The following is a 20,218-nucleotide window of genomic DNA, read 5'->3' on the forward strand; positions in this document are numbered from 1 at the left end:
TTTTGTGTGTTTATTAACTCTGTGGGATTTCTCACCTTTGAATTGCCTATTAGGGCCCTGTCTTTCTCTTGGGTTGCCTTATCCAAACTGATTGGTGTTACATTCTGGACACTAGCTGTTGGTTTTGTGTCATAAATATCTTCTCCCAGTCTTTGATTAGTCTTTTCTTCATGCTTCAGAGATGTGAATTCTCACCTATGGTACCCGAGAACTTGTGCCTGAATGTATTTACGTTGCATCTCTTTAAAATTTACTTTGAAGGTTAAACGCCTTGCTCTTAGCAGGCAGGAGGACAGTGCTGGGATCTGGGTACACCCCCCAGCATGGACCCAGCTCTGAGGCTGGAAGCAAGCCCACGGCCAGGCCTCTGAGAGCCCGGCCAGAGACACTCCTGCCGGCCTAAAGCCTCAGCCCTGACGTTGTTCTAGAAATTCCACACCTACGGTTTCCCCCATGCTGAGCCTGGCACGCCCTGCAGCACCTATCACAGCTCAGTGCCTCACAGTTTTATCCGGCAGCAAGCAGCAGAACTACCCCCGAGGAAAACGTGCCCACCTGTCTCCCCCGCATCCCAAGCGGAATCTCATGCAGGCTGCATCCATATTTCGCTCCCACTTAACTCACTGGTGACAATTCATTCTCTCCCAGGTAGAGCAGATGAGATTAGACCACCTCCTCTAATCCTGTCACTGTTGCTGTGATCTGCATAGGAATCTTGACATAAGAGGCATTGCTATCTCTGCTATCTCTCCCTTTCTCACTGATCAAAAAAGAAAAAAAAATTCCAGGCATTCGGGGAGGTTACAGAACATGGCCCAGGCCACTCTGCTAGTAAGGGATTCAATCCTAGATGTTACAGACACTAAGGCCAGCTTCCTCATGTTTTATCACACCACGCAGTGGAGATGGAGCAAGGAGGAAAGTGGATCCTTCTGAATATCAAGGAGGAAAGTAGCATTAAGTGTTAAGAACTTTGGGGGAAAACGACTGGGTCATCTTATAGTTCTTGAGCCCAGAGAAAAGAATATTGCCAACAGGCCGACAGTCATTTAGAAAACCTGGGAGGTTGGAAAGTGGCTCTCCCAGGGCTGCTCAGAAGGAGAGGGAAGAAGATGACGATGCTACAGACGGGATTATTTTTCAAGAGCTGAAAATAATAGCAATAATAACAACAATAATGCCACTCTCTTCCTTTAAGATTGAGCTTCTTATGTCAGGAGTTATGTTTGTCCTTCCTTCTTTTTTCCCTCCCTCTCATCCTTCCTTTATTAATCCTTAGGGCCCTAATCACTGTGTTTTGCACATAGTAGGTACTCAGAAGAAATGTTAAGTTAAAATTTTATGTAAAGAGATGGAGTGGTATACTAGATCACTTTCAGTGTCCACTCTAACATTCTTTTTGGCGGCATGGTCCCCGGCTATAATTAGGACATATTTACATATTTAGGAGCTGTTAACCACACTACCCAATTTGGGACCAAAAAAGTGAAAAGAGGGGCTCCTCACCCCTTGCTCTGGTGTCTCTCACACTATGTCTGTGAGGCTGGGCACAAACTGAGCTCAGAGCCTGGTGAGCGGATCACCAGAATCAGGTGCAGTGGCTCATCAAAAACCAGCTTCCAATTATTTACAATAGCCAAGACATGGAAGCAACCTAAGAGCCCATCAACAGATGAATGGATAAAGAAGATGTGGTGCATAGAGACAATGGAATATTACTCAGCCCTAAAAAAGAATACGATATTGCCATTTGCAGCAACACGGATGGACTTCGAGGGTATTATGAAATAAGTGAAATAAGTCAGACAGAGAAAGACAAATGCTGTAAGATAACAATTATATGTGGAATGTAAAAAATAAAACAAACTAGTGAATATAACAAAAAAGAAACAGACTCACAGATACAGAGAACAAACTAGTGGTTACCAGTGGGGAGAAGGAAGCAGGGACAGGCAAGATGGGGGTAGGGGATTAAGACGTACAAACTACTATGTATAAAATAAATAAGCTAAAAGGATGTATTGTACACACACAGGGAATATAGCCAATAGTTTATAATAACTATAATTGGAGTGTGACCTTAAAAACTGTGAATCACTATGTTGTACACCTGAAACTTATAATACTGTATATCAACTATACCTCAACCTTTTAAAAAGTGATAGTGTTAAAAAAAAAGAGAGAGAAAGAAAAGAAAACAGCTTCCAGAGGAAGAGGGATGCCTTCCCTGCATCATCAGAGGGGCCAACGCTAATTCAGCAACAAGCACGTGGACTGAGCTATGACACCACAGAGCTAACGGGCTGCCTTAAACAGAGTATCGGCCCCAACCCTAAGAGAAGGAAACTGGCAGTGAGATATGAGAGGGGCCAGGAAAACTGTGCTTAGAAAAGCAAGATAGTAAAGCAAAAGAGAGGGCGCAGTGTTTCAATATCGACTCCCATTTACCTTCCATGTCCAGAAGCTTCTGGAAACTGGCCTAAGTGGAAGAAAGGGGTTCTTGACCTGATAATTAGATAGTAATTAGATAGTAATATCTCTAAGCTCCTCATTTTTGTTCCTGAACGTATTTGATTGGGAAGCCAGGGGCAGGAGTCATTTCAGCTCACTGCACCTTACGTTTATCATCTGCAAGTCAGATAATTCTTTTTAAAAATGTTTTACAGGGCTTCCCTGGTGGCGCAGTGGTTGAGAGTCGGCCTGCCGATGCAGGGGACACGGATTCGTGCCCTGGTCAGGGAGGATCCCACATGCCTCGGAGCGGCTGGGCCCGTGAGCCATGGCTGCTGAGCCTGCGCGTCCGGAGCCTGTGCTCCGCAACGGGAGAGGCCACAACAGTGAGAGGCCCGCATACCACAAAAAAAAAGAAAAGAAAAAACAATGTTTTACAAAGTTCTGTATAGGCACCTCATATGCACCTGTGGGTATACAGGGAAAGTGCAGTGATCTCCATTTATCAGAGCAGGAACAAGCTCAAAGAGGCCTGTGAACTTGCCCCAGAGATCTGCCAGTCCCTGTTCCTCAGCCACTACACGGGGATGAGTTAAAAACACCTGTAGAATCTGCTCACGCCTGCTTCTGTGCAAAAGAGATATGGCTTTAAAGTGAGTGATTAATATCCAGTTCCCCTGGACGTAGAGTGTCCAGTCTGTAACACGTGACACATGTGGACGCTGACTCACTTGGTTTCTGCTCAGCCAGTGCAAAACCCCTCAATCAAAAAAGCACCCAATGGACTTACTTCCCTAGTGGTCCAGTGGTTAAGACTCCGAGCTTCCACTGCAGGGGGTGTGGGTTCGATCCCCGGTAGGGGAACTAGGATCCTGCATGCCACACGGTGTGGCCAAACAATTTAAAAAAAAAAAAAAAAAGGCAACCAAGAGGAAAGTAGCAATAGGCTATTCACGCAGCAGCTTGCTCTGGAAGCAGGTGGCAGGAAAGGAGGAAAAGGGAACTGCAGATAAGATATAAACAAGGAAACGAAGGAGGAAGAGAAACCTGGAATAATCCTCGCAAGGTACAAACTCCTGTGATCAAAGGGGCAATCAAACGGTATGCACCTGGCTGCCCAGAAACTGACTCTGGGGTGACCTAGATGGAATCAGATGGAAGCCAAATAAAGAGGGCTCACTCCGTTCAAACTATCAACTGCAGGGAAGAGGGTAACAGACGGCAGGCTAGTCTTGCTTAGGTTTTCTTATCAAAAACTTTTCTGGGTCTGGCCGTGAACCACCCTGTCTTTGACAAGGTGACAAGGGCTGCCCACCAACCCTCGTGGTCTGGCTGCAGAGCCCCCATATTGCACAGAGGCTCATTCTCCTGCATTTCCTGCTCCGTGAATGATGTCACCGTCCACCCACGTGGCCACCCAACCAGGAGCCTGGAGCCATGCTCTCCCTCAGACCCACATCCAACCAGCCATGAAGTCCTACTGAGGGAGAAGACCTCTGAAATCTCACTTGAACCTTAATTACTCCCCCTGACATTGCCCTAGTTCAAGGCTCTCTCATTTGTCACCCAACTTATTACAACACCCTCTAACTAAGCGCTCTACTTCCAGTGTTTTTCCATCATCACACAGAACAACTGAAATCAGAAGCTGACCATGTCAGCCTGCAGATTAAAACCTTTCAGGGCCTCGTCAAAGAACACAGAAACCTTCACGAGCTGACCCGTCCCCTCCTGTTCAGCCTCACCTCTGCAAGTCCGCTACACAGTATGCAGGGGCCCTAGCACATCCTCCAGTATTCCCTGCTCTCTAATCTGAAACACCCCTACTTCATATTTCAAGATTCTTCCTGAGTGTCACCTCCTCCAGGAGGCCCTGCGTGCCTCCATCCCCACCTCCATGTTTATATAAAACACACTGTACGTATCTCAGTGATGGAACATATCACACTGTTTATAACTATTTAATTGCTTCCTCTACTTGGACCGTGAGCTCCCACTGAGCGCTCAGACTTTGTGACCCTAGCACCGGGCATGTTGTTGAGCACATCGCAGACCCTCAATGAAACTTCAGGTTGAATCAAGTATAAGACCGGAATGAGAAACAGAACACTCTCCTCTGGGATGCATTTAGCTGGAGGCCAGGGCTCCTCCCTCTGGCTTTGCACTACAGAAAATCCATTTCTAAGCACCGGTTTCTGCCACTACCCAGACAAAGAATCCAAGTTTGAAGCTACCTACCGGCTAGCTCTAAGCCAACTGTTCCAGGAGAATTCAGACTCTAATGCTAAGAACTCAGTAACAATGCATAAGGTATCCTACCCTTTTCGTGAGCAGGTCAGGCAATTTCTCTTCAGTAACACACTCCTCTGGAATCTTTAGCGTGACCAAGAATGTTTTATTAGACGACAATTCAAGTATTTCATTTTCATCCTCATCGACATAGGTTACTAAAGAGAATGGGGGGGGGGTATAAAAAGTAAAAGTAAACACATGCATAAGATAATAAACTTATTTACTCCATTGGCTGCTATACTTAAAAAACAAACAACGAATATTCATCAGGGATAAAGCCTGGACACAGTAAGCAAGAATAAGCAGAAATGTTTTCTCTTCTCAGTAAGGCTGAATAAAGACAAGGGCTCACGTCTATCATGATACAAATTTTGTTGTTTTATTTGACGCCACGGGGGGCTCAGATTCCACTGAACACAGACTGGGAGAAGGGCGGTGGGAGGAAGCGGGAAGAACGTGAACTCCTCTGTTAAACTGACCCTGTAGCTTAGCTACATGCACAGGTGTCAAGGCAGACGCTGGAGACGTTCTGGAGGGGCCAAAAAACAACGGGGGACGGGGGACAAGGAGTAGAGCAAGGAACTTTGCTGAATCCTCTTCGGTTCTGTACACATGCTGAGGAAGTGTCCATCCTCGAGCAGAACAGCTTGGGGATTAGAATCTGAGAGCGTGAGCATGAAGTCATCGCTCTCCAGGATGTCCCACGGCGGGGATGTTGACACACTCTGTTTGCACTCAGAGCCCCAGGGCTCACAGGACTTACATTCCTGGGACAACAGTTGGCTGCTTTGTTCTAAGGACTATGAGTTAATTGATTTCTTAAGCAGTTAGAGCCAAAGGAAAAACACACAAAGTCGGAGACAGGAGTTCAAAGCTGGCATGCTGGCACTAATTATGCTCCCCTGGCTTCCTGCCGGGGTCACTCGGGGGACAACCTCTCCGGCCCTGAGAAAGGCGTGGATGACTGGAACCAGGTGTTTGTTGTGAATTTTTTTCTGTAATCCCACACCTCAAACATAACATTATCAGCCTCTTTTACTGGACTCTGAAAAGGCCACAGTGGCATCAATTCTGGGTTTATGATGGAAGAAAGAGTCCTGGTACTTATTCCCTAAGGAAGTCTGAAGTGTGAGGCATGAGAAGCAAGGGAATGTGCAGGAGAATTAACAGAGCGCGCCGGAGGCTGCCAGCCTTCGCAAGTCCAGCGCAATGTTGGCCCCTGGCTGGAATCTGGAGTGTTCCCACGTTTCCTGGTAAAGAGTGGCTGGCTGTGCCTCAACTGTTTGCAGAAACAGTGTTGCTTGTGCTGAGCCTCTCCTTTCCTTCTGGGAGTCTGGAGTTTTGGTAGGTACCGGGCAGAGCCTGCCTATGAGACCAACTCCAATAAAACCTGAATCTCTAATGAGCTTCCCTGGTGGACAACATTTCACACGTGTTGTCACAACTCATTGCTGGAGGAATTAAGTGCACTCTGTGTGACTGCACTGGGCAAAGACTCTTGGAAGCTTGCACCTGGTTGCCTCCATATTTTCCTTTATATCCTTTAGCTGTAATAAATCAGTCATCTTTATGACTACAGGCTGAGTCCTATGAGTCTTACCAGCAAATCACTGAATCTGGGGGTGATCTTGGGGACCCCAACACAGGGAATTATCCGTGCATCCTTATTTGTTGTAAGTCATCATGTTATTTTTGTCTGAGAATAAAAGTTATGCCCTCAAAGCAGAAAACTTGCAAAGTATAGGAAATTGCAGCAAAGCAAGAAAAAAATTACTAATAATTCTTTAATCAAAAGGTCCCCCCCCATATTTTATATTATATATTTGAGGTCTTAATGAGAAGGTAATTTGTATACTGCTTTTTGTTGTTTGTTGTCATCATTTCCTCTCTGTCTTGATTCTTTTGTTGCTGTTTACATATCAAAAGCCATTCCCCACGTGTTTAAAATTCCTTGCAAAGATTATTTAATGGCTGCACTAATGTTCTAAAACCATTTAGTGTTTTTATCTTTCCAATTTATAAATGCTGCTGCAATGGGTATCTTTGAGCTCTACACCCACCACATACATTTCCAGAGTAGATATCATTGCCTCAGAAAGGAATAAGGATGCCAGAGAATGGATACAGGAGTCACAGAACTGCTGAACTCAAGGGCACTAAGAAATGCCAGGTTTGCCATTGTATATTCTTGCCTCCTTTGCCACAGACTGATTGACCATAAGCGCATGGGTTTACTTCTGGGCTCTCTATCCTGTTCCGTTGATCTGCATCTCTGTTTTTGTGCCAGTACCATACTGTTTTGATGACTGTAGCTTTGAAGTATAGTCTGAAGTCAGGGAGCCTGATTCCTCCAGCTCTGTTTCTCTTTCCCAAGATTGTTGTAGCTATTCAGGGTCTTTTGTGTTTCCATACAAATTTTAAGATTTTTTTGTTCTAGTTCTGTGAAAAATGTCATTGGTAATTTGATAGGTATTGCAGTGAATCTGTAGATTGCCTTGGGTAGTATGGTCATTTTGAAAATATTGATTCTTCCAATCCAAGAACGCAGTATATCTTTCCATCTGTTTGTGTCTTATTTGGTTTCTTTCATCAGTGTCTTATAGTTTTCGTAGTACAGGTCTTTTGCCTCCTTAGGTAGGTTATTCCTAGGTATTTTATTCTTTTTGATGCGACGGTAAATGAGGTTGTTTTCTTAATTTCTCTTTCTGATCTTTCATTGTTAGTGTATAGGAAAGTAGGAGATTTCTGTGTATTCATTTTGTATCCTGCAACTTTACCAAATTCATTGATGAGCTCCAGTAGTTTTCTGGTAGTGTCTTTAAGATTTTCTATGTACAGTATCATGTCATCTGCAAACAGTGACAGTTTTACTTCTTTTCCAATTTGGATCCCTTTTATTAAGAAATGCCAAGTTCAGGACTTCCCTGGTAGTCCAGTGGTTAAGGCTCTGTACTCCCAATGCAGGGGGCCCGGGTTCGATCCCTCGTCAGGGAACTAGGTCCCACATGCATGCTGCAACTAAGGAGCTTGCCTGCCGCAACTAAAGAGCCTGCGTGCCACAGCTAAGGAGCCAGCACAACCAAAATAAATAAATAAATAAATGATAATTTAAAAAAAAAAAAAGGAAGAAAGAAATGCCAAGTTCGAAAAGAGGTCTCCAATAATAGCTCTAATGACATATACTTAACTTGTATTATCTGAATGAATCTGTACCCGACCTGGCTAAATAGTCGTGCTTGTTAAAATAACAACAACAGCAAAAAAAAATAGGCTTACCCAGTCAGCAGAATTTTCATGTTTTTAATGGGATTTAACCTAGTCAGTATTTCCATGTAGAGAAAACGTCTTTAAAAAATTGTAGTACATACACAGAGGACACTGGAGGCACACAAAAACAGCTCTTAGGCAGGAATATAAGAAATGAGGCTGGAGAGGTAGGCCTTCAATGCCAGATGTCTTCAAGAGATAATGGAGGTTGTTAAATGCCTCCCAGGAAGGAGATGAGGGTAAATCTGCTGGTGACAGATGGGATGAAATGGAACTGGGGGAGATTGGAGGCAGAGAGGCCACTGGACAAGAATGGGAGAGACAGATTTCGACTGACAGCAGTGGGAAGAGGAAGGAAGGAAGGAAGGGAGGGAGAAGAAAGACCAGGATGGTGGAAACAGAGCTGGCTGTAAAGGCAGCCAGACTTAGTTTGAATTCCAGCTCAGTTAGTCATTAGCCATGTTACTTGAGCAAGTCACTTAAATCTCTGAAGTAGTTTCCTTAACAGAAATGCCTACACTGCAGGTGACGGTAAAGATAAGAACCACCATATATAAAGTATACAGCACAGAGCCTTGCCGTAGGCAGGTAGTCAATGTTGAAAGTTTCTATCAAGACACTACCAAGGAATGATTGATAAGACCTGGTCATTATCTAGCTATAGGAAAGAAGAAGAAATCAAAAATGTTCCAAAGTATCAAGCCTAGGTAACAGGAAGAATAACAGCTACCGTATTAAGCATTACGCACATGTATGCACTTGTATTTACCTCATGTAATCCTCAAATCAACCCTATTAATTAAATATTGTTTTTATTTTAAAATGAAGACATTGAGGCTTAGAAGAAATGCATAATTTGCTTAGGTCAGTCAATCGAGCTAGTAAGTAGGAGGGTCAAGGTACATTTATAGACACAGATCCAGAAATCATTTATATTTTACAAATGTGGAAACTGAGGCAAGGAGCATTGAAGAATTTGCCTAAAGTTACACAATTGGATGATATAAACCTGGCCTCATGACTCACCATGAAACTATAAAAGGTGAGCTCAGTGGAGAAGGGGATACACATGACTAGTAGTTTCACGTGGATAATGATAAAGATGATGACAGTTATTTCCAGGTAGAGAACTACAGCAAAGCGCATGACTAAAACTCAGGAAAAGTGTTCCAGGGGGCACCTCCGAGAGGGGATGGCTGCTGCCTTGGGACTAAATGAGCTTCTCAAGGGAAAGAATGAAGAATGAGAAGAGTGAGAAGGCTGAAGACATGCCTCCTGCAACCACAACACGGAGCCAAAGGCAGAAATAAAGTCCTGAAGTCCAGAGTTCTGAAGGCCTGGAAGAGTACAATACAGGGGACAGAGCTGAAGGCTGCAGACAGGGCAGGGGAAGGGAGAAAGGCCACTGGGTTTTATGATCAGACACTTGCTGTTGACCTTTGGAAGGACAATTTGGGACCAATGGATACAGTGGTTTAGGAGTGAGCAGGAGATAAGATCACAGACCTCTCTTTCTAGAAGTTTGCCAGTGAAAAAAGAGGGAGAGACAAATATATAAATGAAGTAGCAAGATGCTGATGGAAGACTGCTCTGAAGGAGAGACTATGTGAGCACGTTTGAAGAGGCCCGAGAGGATGCTTAGAAAGAAAGGGCGCTATCTGAAGGTCCACGGGTCAGAAGAAGCTGGAGAGGATTCTACGGAGAACACAGGTGAAGAGGTCAGTCTTGGGAAGGCAGGAGAAGATATGAGATGTGAGGGAAAGAGAAGCAGGTGAAAATGCAAAGAAATTTCAAGATACCGGGCTTGCTGCCTGCCTAGGATTTTCCCATGAGTCACCCTATACCAGGGAGCAACCTGTGCAACTTGCTTGTCTGCCAGGACCATGTGATGTCATAAGATGTGATGCTTATTCCCAACTCAAGGCAAAACAAACCCATCCAATACAGCATCACGTAGGAAGTCCCCGCCTGCATCTCAGTACCAGAGTCTCCCCTACTCATAGAAAAGCCCGTATGGTAAGAGAGCTGGGGGACATCACATAAGGGTTCCTAGACTGTTAAAACTGGTCACCTTTAACTCATATTTCTAAGCATCCACCTACTTGTCACAGTTTGGTTTCTGTAACATTTAAAATATTTTGCCCAAACCAAGGAAAGGTTTCACCAGTTAAGGCATTCCTAGGGTCTCTCCCCTCACTGTTCGGACAAATTAGTAAAGAAAGCAGAATCCTTGAGGATGCTTATCTGATTCTCCAAATTATCCAGACAGGAAATGACTTTGAGAGAGAGGAAAGCTTTTTTTTTTTTCCTTCACCCTTCACACCAAGGAATTTATAATTCCTTAGGGAGAAAGAGAAAATTCATTAATACTTTTTTCCTAAAAGATCTGGGACAAAACCAGGCCTCTAGATTTAACGGGAAGGATTCCCTGAGCTCTGCCCGCGCCCCCCTGCCAACCCCAAATTGTCCATTTGAAGAAGGTTTCATTGTCTCTTGTGAGCCTGGCGGACTGCTAGCCTCTCCTCCACACTGTGGACACAGCCCAGGCTCAACGCCTTAAGCCGAGCCGTGATCCTGAGTTTGCCATCACTTCAGTGGCAGACCATGGGCAGAGTCGGGGGAGAGCCCACTCCAGGTGCAGGCAAGAAGGGGTGCACAGTCTGTAGAGAATTAATAATAATAAACCTGACCACAGGTTGGTCTGCTTGTATTATCACCACATCATGGCCATTCCTATCAATGTCAGTGACAAGCCACAGCTCCCCACTGGGCACCTCCTTCTGGTACCCTATTGGCCCCTCCCCAGATGGGATATCTTTCTGTACTGGGATGTATTTAGTGTACCCTCAGGGTCCACTCCAGCTCCACATTTATTATCACCTCCACCTCTGAGCCTCAGTCTGGAGACTACAGAGCCCCGAGACAGGAGAGTAAGGAGTTGGGAGAAAGGGAAGGAGGAGGGGCATGGCAAATGGAGGTGCTGAGAAACTTCACTTCTTAATGAACCAGACAGCATCACTTCTTAAAGAATGTACACTCATTCTTTTTTTTTTTCATTGAAGTATAGTTGCTGTACAATGTTATATAAGTTACAGGTGTACAATGTAGTGATTCACAATTTTTAAAGGTTATACTCCATTTACAGTCATTGTAAAATACTGGTCATATTCCCCGTGCTGTACAATATACCTAATAGTCTGGATTTCTTTCTCCCCTATCCACATATCGCCCCTCCCACATTCATTAACGAATGCACAGACTTCGACTCTCCCACCTGCCCTTTTCCCAGACAGCAGCATTTTCTACACAGCGCCCAGAAGTTCTACCAATACTCGATGCATATCAACGGGCTTGACAATTGGACAATGGCTGATTTTTGCAGACTGTCATCCCAGAAGTGCCCGCGGAGCTGCTCTGGGTGAGGCTGGGACTGTCATGGAGGGAGTCCTGTCCCTGCTCCTTTTTATCCATTAAACCCACCACTGCCTACTATGACCCTCCCCACAAGCCCAAACTCTTGAAAGTTGAGATGCCAAGTAAAATAAAAGTATTTCCCTGATTTAAAAAAAGTAAAAGTTTGAAAATCTCTCTTACGGCATTAACATATTTTAAACACAATTTTATAACCAAACTGAAAACAAAGTTTGCACCGCAAGTGTTAAAAAACTCTTCCCTGAATCTGATCCTGTGAACTCTCACGTCCCCCTGAGAAACTGTGGAGGAAAATGGAATCCCTTCTTCTGCAGGTTGCTCTTCGTGATCTGAAGAGGTCAAATGACTTTCTGAGAATGAAAATGGAAGACAGCTCTTGGATCTTGAGTTTTTTTTTTTTTTTTTTTTTTTGGCCACTCGGCTTGCAGGATCTTAGTTCCCCAACCAGGGATCGAACCCGTGCCCCCTGCAGTGGAAGCATGGAGTCTTAACCAATGGACGCCAGGGAAATCCCTGGGTCTTGAGCTTTAGAATCCTCAATATCAAGCCAACCAAATCTGTGGCATCATCCTTTGTTATAGGCCCCAGATGCCAGCCGATGGTTCAGCCGACTTTTAGGACAGCACTGGCTGGTTGTGATAGGACAAGGCTGTGTGACTCAATTTCAGTTTCAATATCCACATGTGGGAGATGATGGGAAGAGGGAGTATCAACACTCATACCAAAGCGATTGTCCTCAGTGTGATGAAGGAGGGGCAGCACCTCTTATCAACTTCTCCCTGCCTCGGGACCAGCCTCTGGCCTCAACGACACAGCCATTCCACCTCAACACCGCCTTAAGTAACTAAGCAAACACGCTGCCTGCCTGGGAAGCTCACATGCTAGAGGTTGGCACACCTCATCAGAGTTTTCCTATTTCTTCAGGTACTGTAAAACTTTGAGACAGGAGATGAAAGTGTTGGGACAAGGAGGAACAGGAGGTGAATGACAAATGCAGTTCCTTAGGAGAATTCCCAGGGCCCCCTCTGGAGAAACTCAGGGGCTGCCATGCTTGCTCTCATCCTGTAACTTGGTTTGCTATGGAGAATCCAGCTCAACCCTTATCTTGTGCTGATCGGATCACCCTCACAAGTATCCCGGTTCCAGAAGAGCCCCACTCACACCCCTGTACCCTACAATCACCCACACATAGAAATGAAAGCACTTTTCTTTTTTCCTATTTTGAAATTGAAATATTGCCCACTGGGGGCGGGGGTGTGTGCTATATTTATGCATCATAAAAACCTTAATACTGATAATCATAAAAAAATTAGCAACTACCTAAAAGGTTTTAAAAAGATGTGGAAGGGCTTCCCTGGTGGCGCAGTGGTTGAGAGTCCGCCTGCCGATGCAGGGGACACGGGTTCGTGCCCCGGTCAAGGAGGATCCCACATGCCGTGGAGCGGCTGGGCCCGTGAGCCATGGCCACTGAGGCTGCGCGTCCGGAGCCTGTGCTGCACAACGGGAGAGGCCACAGCAGTGAGAGGCCCGCATACCGCAAAAAAAAAAAAAAAAATGTGGAAGAGTACATCATGCAGTTATAAAAAAAAAGTTCACAAATAATTTTTAATGAATTGGCAAAATGATCTCAATGTAACATTAAAATCCTAAAGGTGAGCCACAGAATGATAAAAAACAATCTGATTGCAAATCATTTTTAAAATGCAAGTAAGAAAAAGACTAGAGAAAAATATAACAAAATATTAATAATGTGGATGGGCTTTATGGGTAACTGAACATGTACTATGTTCATATTCATAATAAAAAATAAAATGAGATAATGCATGTAAAATATATATTTAGCACCATGTGAGTTTTTGTTTTGTACCACATACAACACAAATATAACAGTGATTTCTAAAATAAGTTAAAATAATGACAGCTTACAGATGCATGGTTCTATGAAGTTTTTTAAATGCTTCCAAATACATTATTCATCATTTTACCATTACAATAATATACTAGGTATATCAGATAAAGTTATCGTTATACAATAATTACCTTTTTACAATAATTATCTTTACTAAACAAATTATTTTAAAAACTTTTCAAACATGCATGGGTAAGATACAATAAAACATAGTGTTTATGGAAATTAAAAATTTAAGAAATCTTCAACATCCAATGGGTAGAGTTTAAAGTAAAACAATGACCCCCATACTTTTTCCAGAGTTTATAAAACACACAAAAAAGAAAATAAAAAAGAAAAGCAAAAATCATGTATATCTCCCATCTAGTCAACATATCGCAAACCAGTTTTAAATTCATATTATAAACGATGAAGTAGCAGTGAGTACGTCTTTGATTTCAGCGTTTAAGTGTCAAAAGCATTACATGAGTTCTCAAAATGCATCAATTTAGTCATGTTTAAAACCTCTTACCTCCAATCAGACATAAGCTTATGATGATGACTATAACGAGACCTAGGAAAACAGAGGCGAGGGCCATCCACAGTTTGCACTTTCCAACCAAGTTCTTATTACAGGAGTTCCAAGGGCTTTCCTTGTCAGCCTGGAAAGCAGAGGGCGACTTAGAGGCAGGCATTTGGTTTCAACAAACATTTTTTAATACTCACTATGGGCCAGTGACACTGAAATGAAGGCAGCAGGATCCTGACCTCGAGGGGCTCCACCCTACTGAGTCAAGTTTACAAAAGGACGGAATGGAACCTCACAAAGAAGTTAGCAAGAAAATGCTCTGGGGACTCTGAGGTGGGAAGGACAGGCAGGATTTTGAAGGATGGACAGAGAAAGGCATTGCAAACCCAGGAAAGAATATCCTCCCTGTCGACTCACAATGAAATTGGCCAAGAGATGCATCTAATAGGAATGTGGGTTTCAGAGGCAAGTAATGAGAGTTAAGATTAGAGGGAGTGAAAGGTTGAAGCATATCTGAGAGGGTCTTAAATGCTGCCAGAGCAGTTTGGACTTAAATTGGCGTGTACTGGGAACTCGTTGAAGGTTTCTGGCACACAAAAGCTGAGGAGAAGATTAAGAGAATGATGTATAGTCTAGACCAAGAGAACCTTCTGCTGGGGCCCAGACTCTATGTAATAAGGGCCTGGAAAGGGAATGAAAGGGAGGACAAGGACGGGAGAGATACCAGAAAATAAGCTGCAATGTGTGTAGTGAGGCAGAGGGTGGGGTTAAAGTAAATAATTTCAACCACTCTGGTCTACTGAACATCAACACTGTTTCACTTCATCTGAACACCCCTGCAAGGGAGGTATTAACCCATTTCAAAGATGCAGTTGGGAGAGATTAGCCAGGACTAACCCCTGTTGCGTGACACTGCCCCGCTCACTCGCTCTCCCATTGGTCTACAGGGTCCCCCAGGCACTGTGTGGGGCTCCAGGTTAAGAGTGCGCCCGGCCACCTCCACGCTCAGTACTGCCACCTGCCCCTAAAAGGTCCCATTCCTCTCCTCCTACTTCCTACATGGAGACCATGGGAAACAATGGAATATGACGCAGAAAAAATGTGTTTCTCTATCAGGATCCCAATCCCAGCTATAGCACTTAAAGGCAGGGGGACTATCAGCAAACTCCTTACTGAAACTCACCAGCCCCAAGGTCCTCACCTGTAAAACACACAAGTAATAAATCTAGCTCACGGGGCTGTTATAAAAACTAGAGATCACGCACATGAAGCACTTGCTAAACAAGGGTAGAGCGGAGGTCACACTCCGGAGCCCCTGAGCGCCCTTGACACTGGCTCCCAACGCACAGGAGCCAGTGGTTACGCAGAGTATTCACCTGCCTCGCCAAGCGGCAGCGGGGCACTTCCTGAATCCGCGCCTCGTTAACTTTCTCTTCCGTCGTGATTTCAGTGGCAGCTATCAGAAAAGGAAACTGTCCACGCAAGGACTACAGTTTAATCTTTCTCAATGAGAGGGTCCAAGCCTGCATATCAGAATCACGTGAAGGGGAATTTAAACAACACCCAGGCCCTACCCGGACCCAGGGGATCAGATTGCAGGGAAGGGGGGAGCAGACCCAGTTTGTCAATGTAGACTTCCCAAGGTAAATCAGCTGCTTTACGAGAGGTGGACCCCTGGTCTGGAGCCTCCCTGCTCTTCAGGAACCTGGTCAAATCTCTCCTTTCGTGGAGGCCTCCCTACCAGCCCACCCGTGGAGAGATCTCCCAGTACACACAGCTCGTCTGCCGCTGCCACTGCCTGCCTTGTCTGGTTTCAGGTCCGAATATAAACAGATACCGGCCTATCTTCCTAGGGAAAGTGAAACCACATAGAAGGAAGGGTGGCTCTTAAAATTCCCCACTCTTATATCCCATACCTCTGCCTCATACAAGTAACAGGCACTTAATAGACGTGTGTTGCTTAGATATAGTGGGCGCCCAAAATTTTGAGAATGCACTTTGAGAAGCTCTAGAGTAGAGGTCACACTTTGGAGCCCCTGCATGCCCTTCAGGTGGGGTATGAGGGGTACAGTAAAGGCCCCGTCAATATCTGGACAGAGGGAAACCCTCTTGAGGTAAGTGGGTGTGGAGTCCAGGGACGGCACCACCGCTCACCCCTACCCACAGACTGAGCATTGCTCCAAGGTCACCAAAGCTAGCGGCTCAACAAGGCACACAAGAAAGAGGAGTCCCAGTATAAGAAGCCTTGAACTTCTCAGGGGACAGAAACATATCTTCCTATTTACAGAGCTCCTGAGACACATGCCATTTTCAGTCCTTGTACAAGACACAGCAGGAACCATAAAGATTCGTGCCAAATGAAATGGTCTGGAGTCTCAAATGAGCCCATGAATGAGGGTCGATGCACCTCTTTGGCCCTTTGTGCCTTCACCTATGCTATCCCTTAGAGACCACAAACTAGGACGCTGGTGGTGTGAGGAGACCAATATTCTGACTTCCTGGGGGAACTCAGCTCAGAATTATATAGCCCTCTTCTGTAGGAAATGCCTCTTCCTGTCCAGCCCATCACTGCCATCCTACAGGCCGGCCCCTTCTCCTGCCGTCAGCCCGAAGGCAGAGACCACTATCCTTTGAATGACTAATCTTCACATATTTTAAGTCATCGTAAAATGGTCTGTCAGACACACCCAACCCATCAACAGAGTACAGCGCTGCTCAGCGGTCTGCACACCAGAATCAACACAGGAATCCTAGTTTTTCAAAGTGCCCCCAGGAGAGTCCACCCTGCCTTGAGAGAGCCTCTGATCCAGCAGATGCATGTTACCCATGCACGCTGGGCCATGGAAACACAATGCCTCCTTCACTGCCTTCTTTAGCATTTCTTGCCCAAATTCTAGGCCATGAGGAGAGGCCACAGGCAGGTTCTTCTCCAGAGTGGCTTCTGAAGATTTTTGCAAACTGCATCTTACACTCTATGATGGCAGCATATGGCCCAAGAATTTCTGTGACTTTCCTCTGACTATTCCCCCAGATATATTCACATCCCTCTTCAAATAAGGTCCAAATACATGACATAAGGTCCTGAAACAATGGCAGGACTACGTATCTCTTGGATACAAAAAGCTTTTCTTCTCTTTGGCTCAATTAGGAAAAGGTAGTATATAGATCAGGGGAAATTTTTCTTAGCACACAGTAAAATCTATATTTTGTAATCTGCATTGTGGGATTTAATCCACTTGTTGACTCAGGCACAAAAGAGCCAGCTGAGTCTTGTCCTAAATTCTGAACAACACATGTCAATGGGCTAATTTTTAGCTAGCCCATTCATATATGTATTGCCTGCCTCAAAACCACCCATGGATTATTACTGCCATTATCAAAATGATGCTGCCATCCCTTAAAATGCCTCTGGGACTTCTACCTGAAAACTGAGGTCGGAGTCCGTGAAATGAGCCATAAAAGAAAAGTAGTCTTACTCAATTATCCCTAATGCCTTTTCCAGTTCTGACCCAACTATATTGCCATGTTTACAGTGATGGCAGGCAAAGTGAAGTTCACTGGCTTACAATCTTTTTCCCTCAAGCCCCAAACCCAAATTAAGAAACAGAAAGTTCTTTCTACTGCCTTTGAATACCCTCCCAGATGAGCCCTTCCAAGTAGGAAGATACCCATGATATGGGATGTCTTCTTCCCGATGATTCTCAAACTCTTCCCTGCTCGTCACGCGTCTACCCGTCTGCTCACATCTCCCTCATCATGCCAGATACGCTACTCAATTCCTCATGTTTCACCTACGTTCCATAACTTACAGAAATTAGTAATAATATATAACAGGCAATTATACATAAATAAATATGTTATATATATTTATATATTCAAATTATGTACATATATATAGACATATAAAATAAATCAACAAAAGCAGCATAGGTTTGAAAAACAGCCTGAGTTCAATCTCAGAGCCACCACTGGGTGAACTTGAGTATTTTGGTAACTCCGCCTGAGACTCAAGTTCTTCACTCAGTTTCTTCTTCTGTCAAATCAGAATGCCACCCCCTTCCTCTGAAGTTTGTTGTGCTCATTAAATGCATTTATGTAGCAGAAGTGTTTGAAACATGATAGGTACAAAATATATGTTTAGTAAAAACACATGGACTTAATGCTACATTTCAAAGTTGGAAATCTTAACATATAGTTTAAAGAGACCTACACACACAAGTCTTAAGAGTCTGGATCTTGCGCTTGTGGCTACATTAGTTGACTTTTCAATTTAAAATACACTTCAGCTGATTCTATGGAACCAAAGAGAATGATTAACACATTAGATGAGGATTTTTTTTTCCTCTTTTTAAAAATTATTCCTCTTCAAGCACTTCTAGAATGTTCTCCAAGTGCTGAGGTAACCCTTCATCTTCACGCCATTCTGTCCCTCACACAGCTTTCCTATTTCCTACACAGCTTTGTATTTCCTACAAAGCTGGTTCACAAGGAAGTCTCAGATATCTGTATACACCTGGCTAACAAGGAAGTAATTAAAACATGAAAAAGCAATCTCTACCAGGTAGGTTAAATGATAATAAAATACTGACACCCTGTATGTGTCCTGCACAGTCTACTCCTCCACTGTATTCAACATGCATTCCCAGGCCTCACAAAGAAGACTGGTTGGCCACATTACATTACCACCAGTTGACAGCTGGGAAAACATAGACCTTAGTGCCTTGCCTTGGGACACACCTTTTAATGGGGAAGTTGTCACCAGAATTCAGATCTCTGGATTCAGTCCCAAACCATGGAGTCCGTGGGGTGTCCTGGGTCTATCTGACATGAGGCAAGTACTCCCAATTCCCATTCCTAGACATCGCCTTGGAGGATCCGTACAGCAAGTCCACAGTTGCAGCCACTTGCACAGAGATCAAATCATCTTCCTCCAACTTTCATTTTTCTATGGTATTCATCTTTCATTCAAATATAAGGTAGCAAATTACTCTCCAGGGTACCTATAAAAGCAGACTTTACAGTATTACTAGGAATCAGGGAGGAAGCAAAAGCAATGCTTTCAACTTCTGAATTTCCTGCGTATCCCCGAAATCAGCAGTTGAGCTGCCAAAGGGATGGCAGTAGAGGAGAGGGCCCTAGAAAAATCAGGTTGGAACCATATGTGTATATATGTGGAGTTCCATATACCAAGTAAACATCAAGCCAGTTAGAAGGGTTAATCAGAAGGTAGAATTCAAAGTCTCTGCTGTGTTACAAGCACTTGATCAGAATGAATAATTTTCCTGCCCCTGTTAGAGCTGAAACAGAAGAGTTCAGCCTAAACATCACCAGGGACTTACTTAGAAACTGAGACGAGGCCAAAGCGAATGAGGCGGTCTAGTTCTTTGAGACAAGAACTTGTAAATTATTCCCCTTAGTTGAGCAGGGCAAGTTCACCCCCCAGGCCTTCTGTACTTGCTCTTTTCTCCCTTCTCCCCTACATCTCTTCCTGTGAAATCAAATGGCCAGACTGAGAGAAGACAGAAAGTGTAGACCCAGGGGATGGCGAGCCGGGATGGGGGATGGTGGGCGGTGGGTGAAGGCTGGGGGAGGGTGGAGGGTGAGGGCAAGTCGCAAGGTCGTATAGGAAAGGAAGACAAAGAATTCTCAAGAAAAGGAGACACCAGTTATCGCTGGCTCGCCCTACTGGAAACAGAAAAACCAAATTAAAAGTTAATGAACTTTTTAAAACCACCTCTACCTCTGGGGATTCTCTCTCTGAAGAGAGGAGCCGCACACCTCCGGGATAAGATTCCTCAAGTTCCTTGGAGCCGGAGGGATCCGAGGGGCCTCGGGCAGGCTCAAGGTGGAGGACATTGTTGTGTCTGCTCCATTCAGAATATTCCAGCGCGCACCACCGGCGCTTGGGGTCTGCTGCGCCCAGAAAGCTGGCTGGAAACCGGAAACTGCGGTGCCAGGCCCGGGTCCTGGCCAGCAGCCTGGCTCAGAGCCCGTCGGATAACGCTGCCAGAGCGAAGACGGCCTTACCTGAACTGGGCAGGGCTCCTCCTCCTGAGGAAAGATGCCCTGGACGGCTCCACTGAGAGGCGTCTGCTCGTCTGGCTGCCCCTGGATCACCGAGAGCTCCAGGTCATCTCCTGGCGATGGGGGCCCGGCCCCCTCCATGGACGGGGAGAGGAGGATTAAACAGCCCGCCAGAAAGCAGGACGCGTACACCCGAAGGTGCAAAGTGGCCTCGAGCGTGGCTTGCCCTACGCCCCCGGTGGGCGGGGCGGGGAGCCCTCGGGCGGTGGGCGGGGCCTGGTAGGGCGTGGGGGGTTGGAGGCGGGCTTTGACGCCCGGGAAGCGCCCCTAGCTCC

The 20,218-nt window shown here is 45.0% G+C and overlaps 1 protein-coding gene across 3 annotated transcripts in view; it reads right to left on the reverse strand.

Annotated features, from left to right (window-relative positions):
* The window catches only part of C4H3orf52 (chromosome 4 C3orf52 homolog), a 34,790-nt gene extending 14,648 nt beyond the window's left edge, over nt 1-20,142 (reverse strand). For all 3 annotated transcript variants that reach the window (XR_004526405.2, XR_002173947.3, XM_019923278.3), the window contains exons 1-3: nt 19,887-20,142; nt 13,863-13,992; nt 4,771-4,898 (exon numbers count right to left, since the gene is read on the reverse strand). Coding sequence is in view for 1 of the 3 variants with exons in the window: in XM_019923278.3 (XP_019778837.2) it covers nt 4,771-4,898; nt 13,863-13,992; nt 19,887-20,024 (396 nt within the window). In the remaining 2 variants the exon portion in view is untranslated. The remainder of the gene's footprint in view (nt 1-4,770; nt 4,899-13,862; nt 13,993-19,886) is intronic.
* Nucleotides 20,143-20,218: the final 76 nt, after the last annotated feature.

Source organism: Tursiops truncatus, chromosome 4 (assembly GCF_011762595.2).
Source record: "Tursiops truncatus isolate mTurTru1 chromosome 4, mTurTru1.mat.Y, whole genome shotgun sequence".
Classification (NCBI taxonomy): Eukaryota; Metazoa; Chordata; class Mammalia; order Artiodactyla; family Delphinidae; genus Tursiops; species Tursiops truncatus.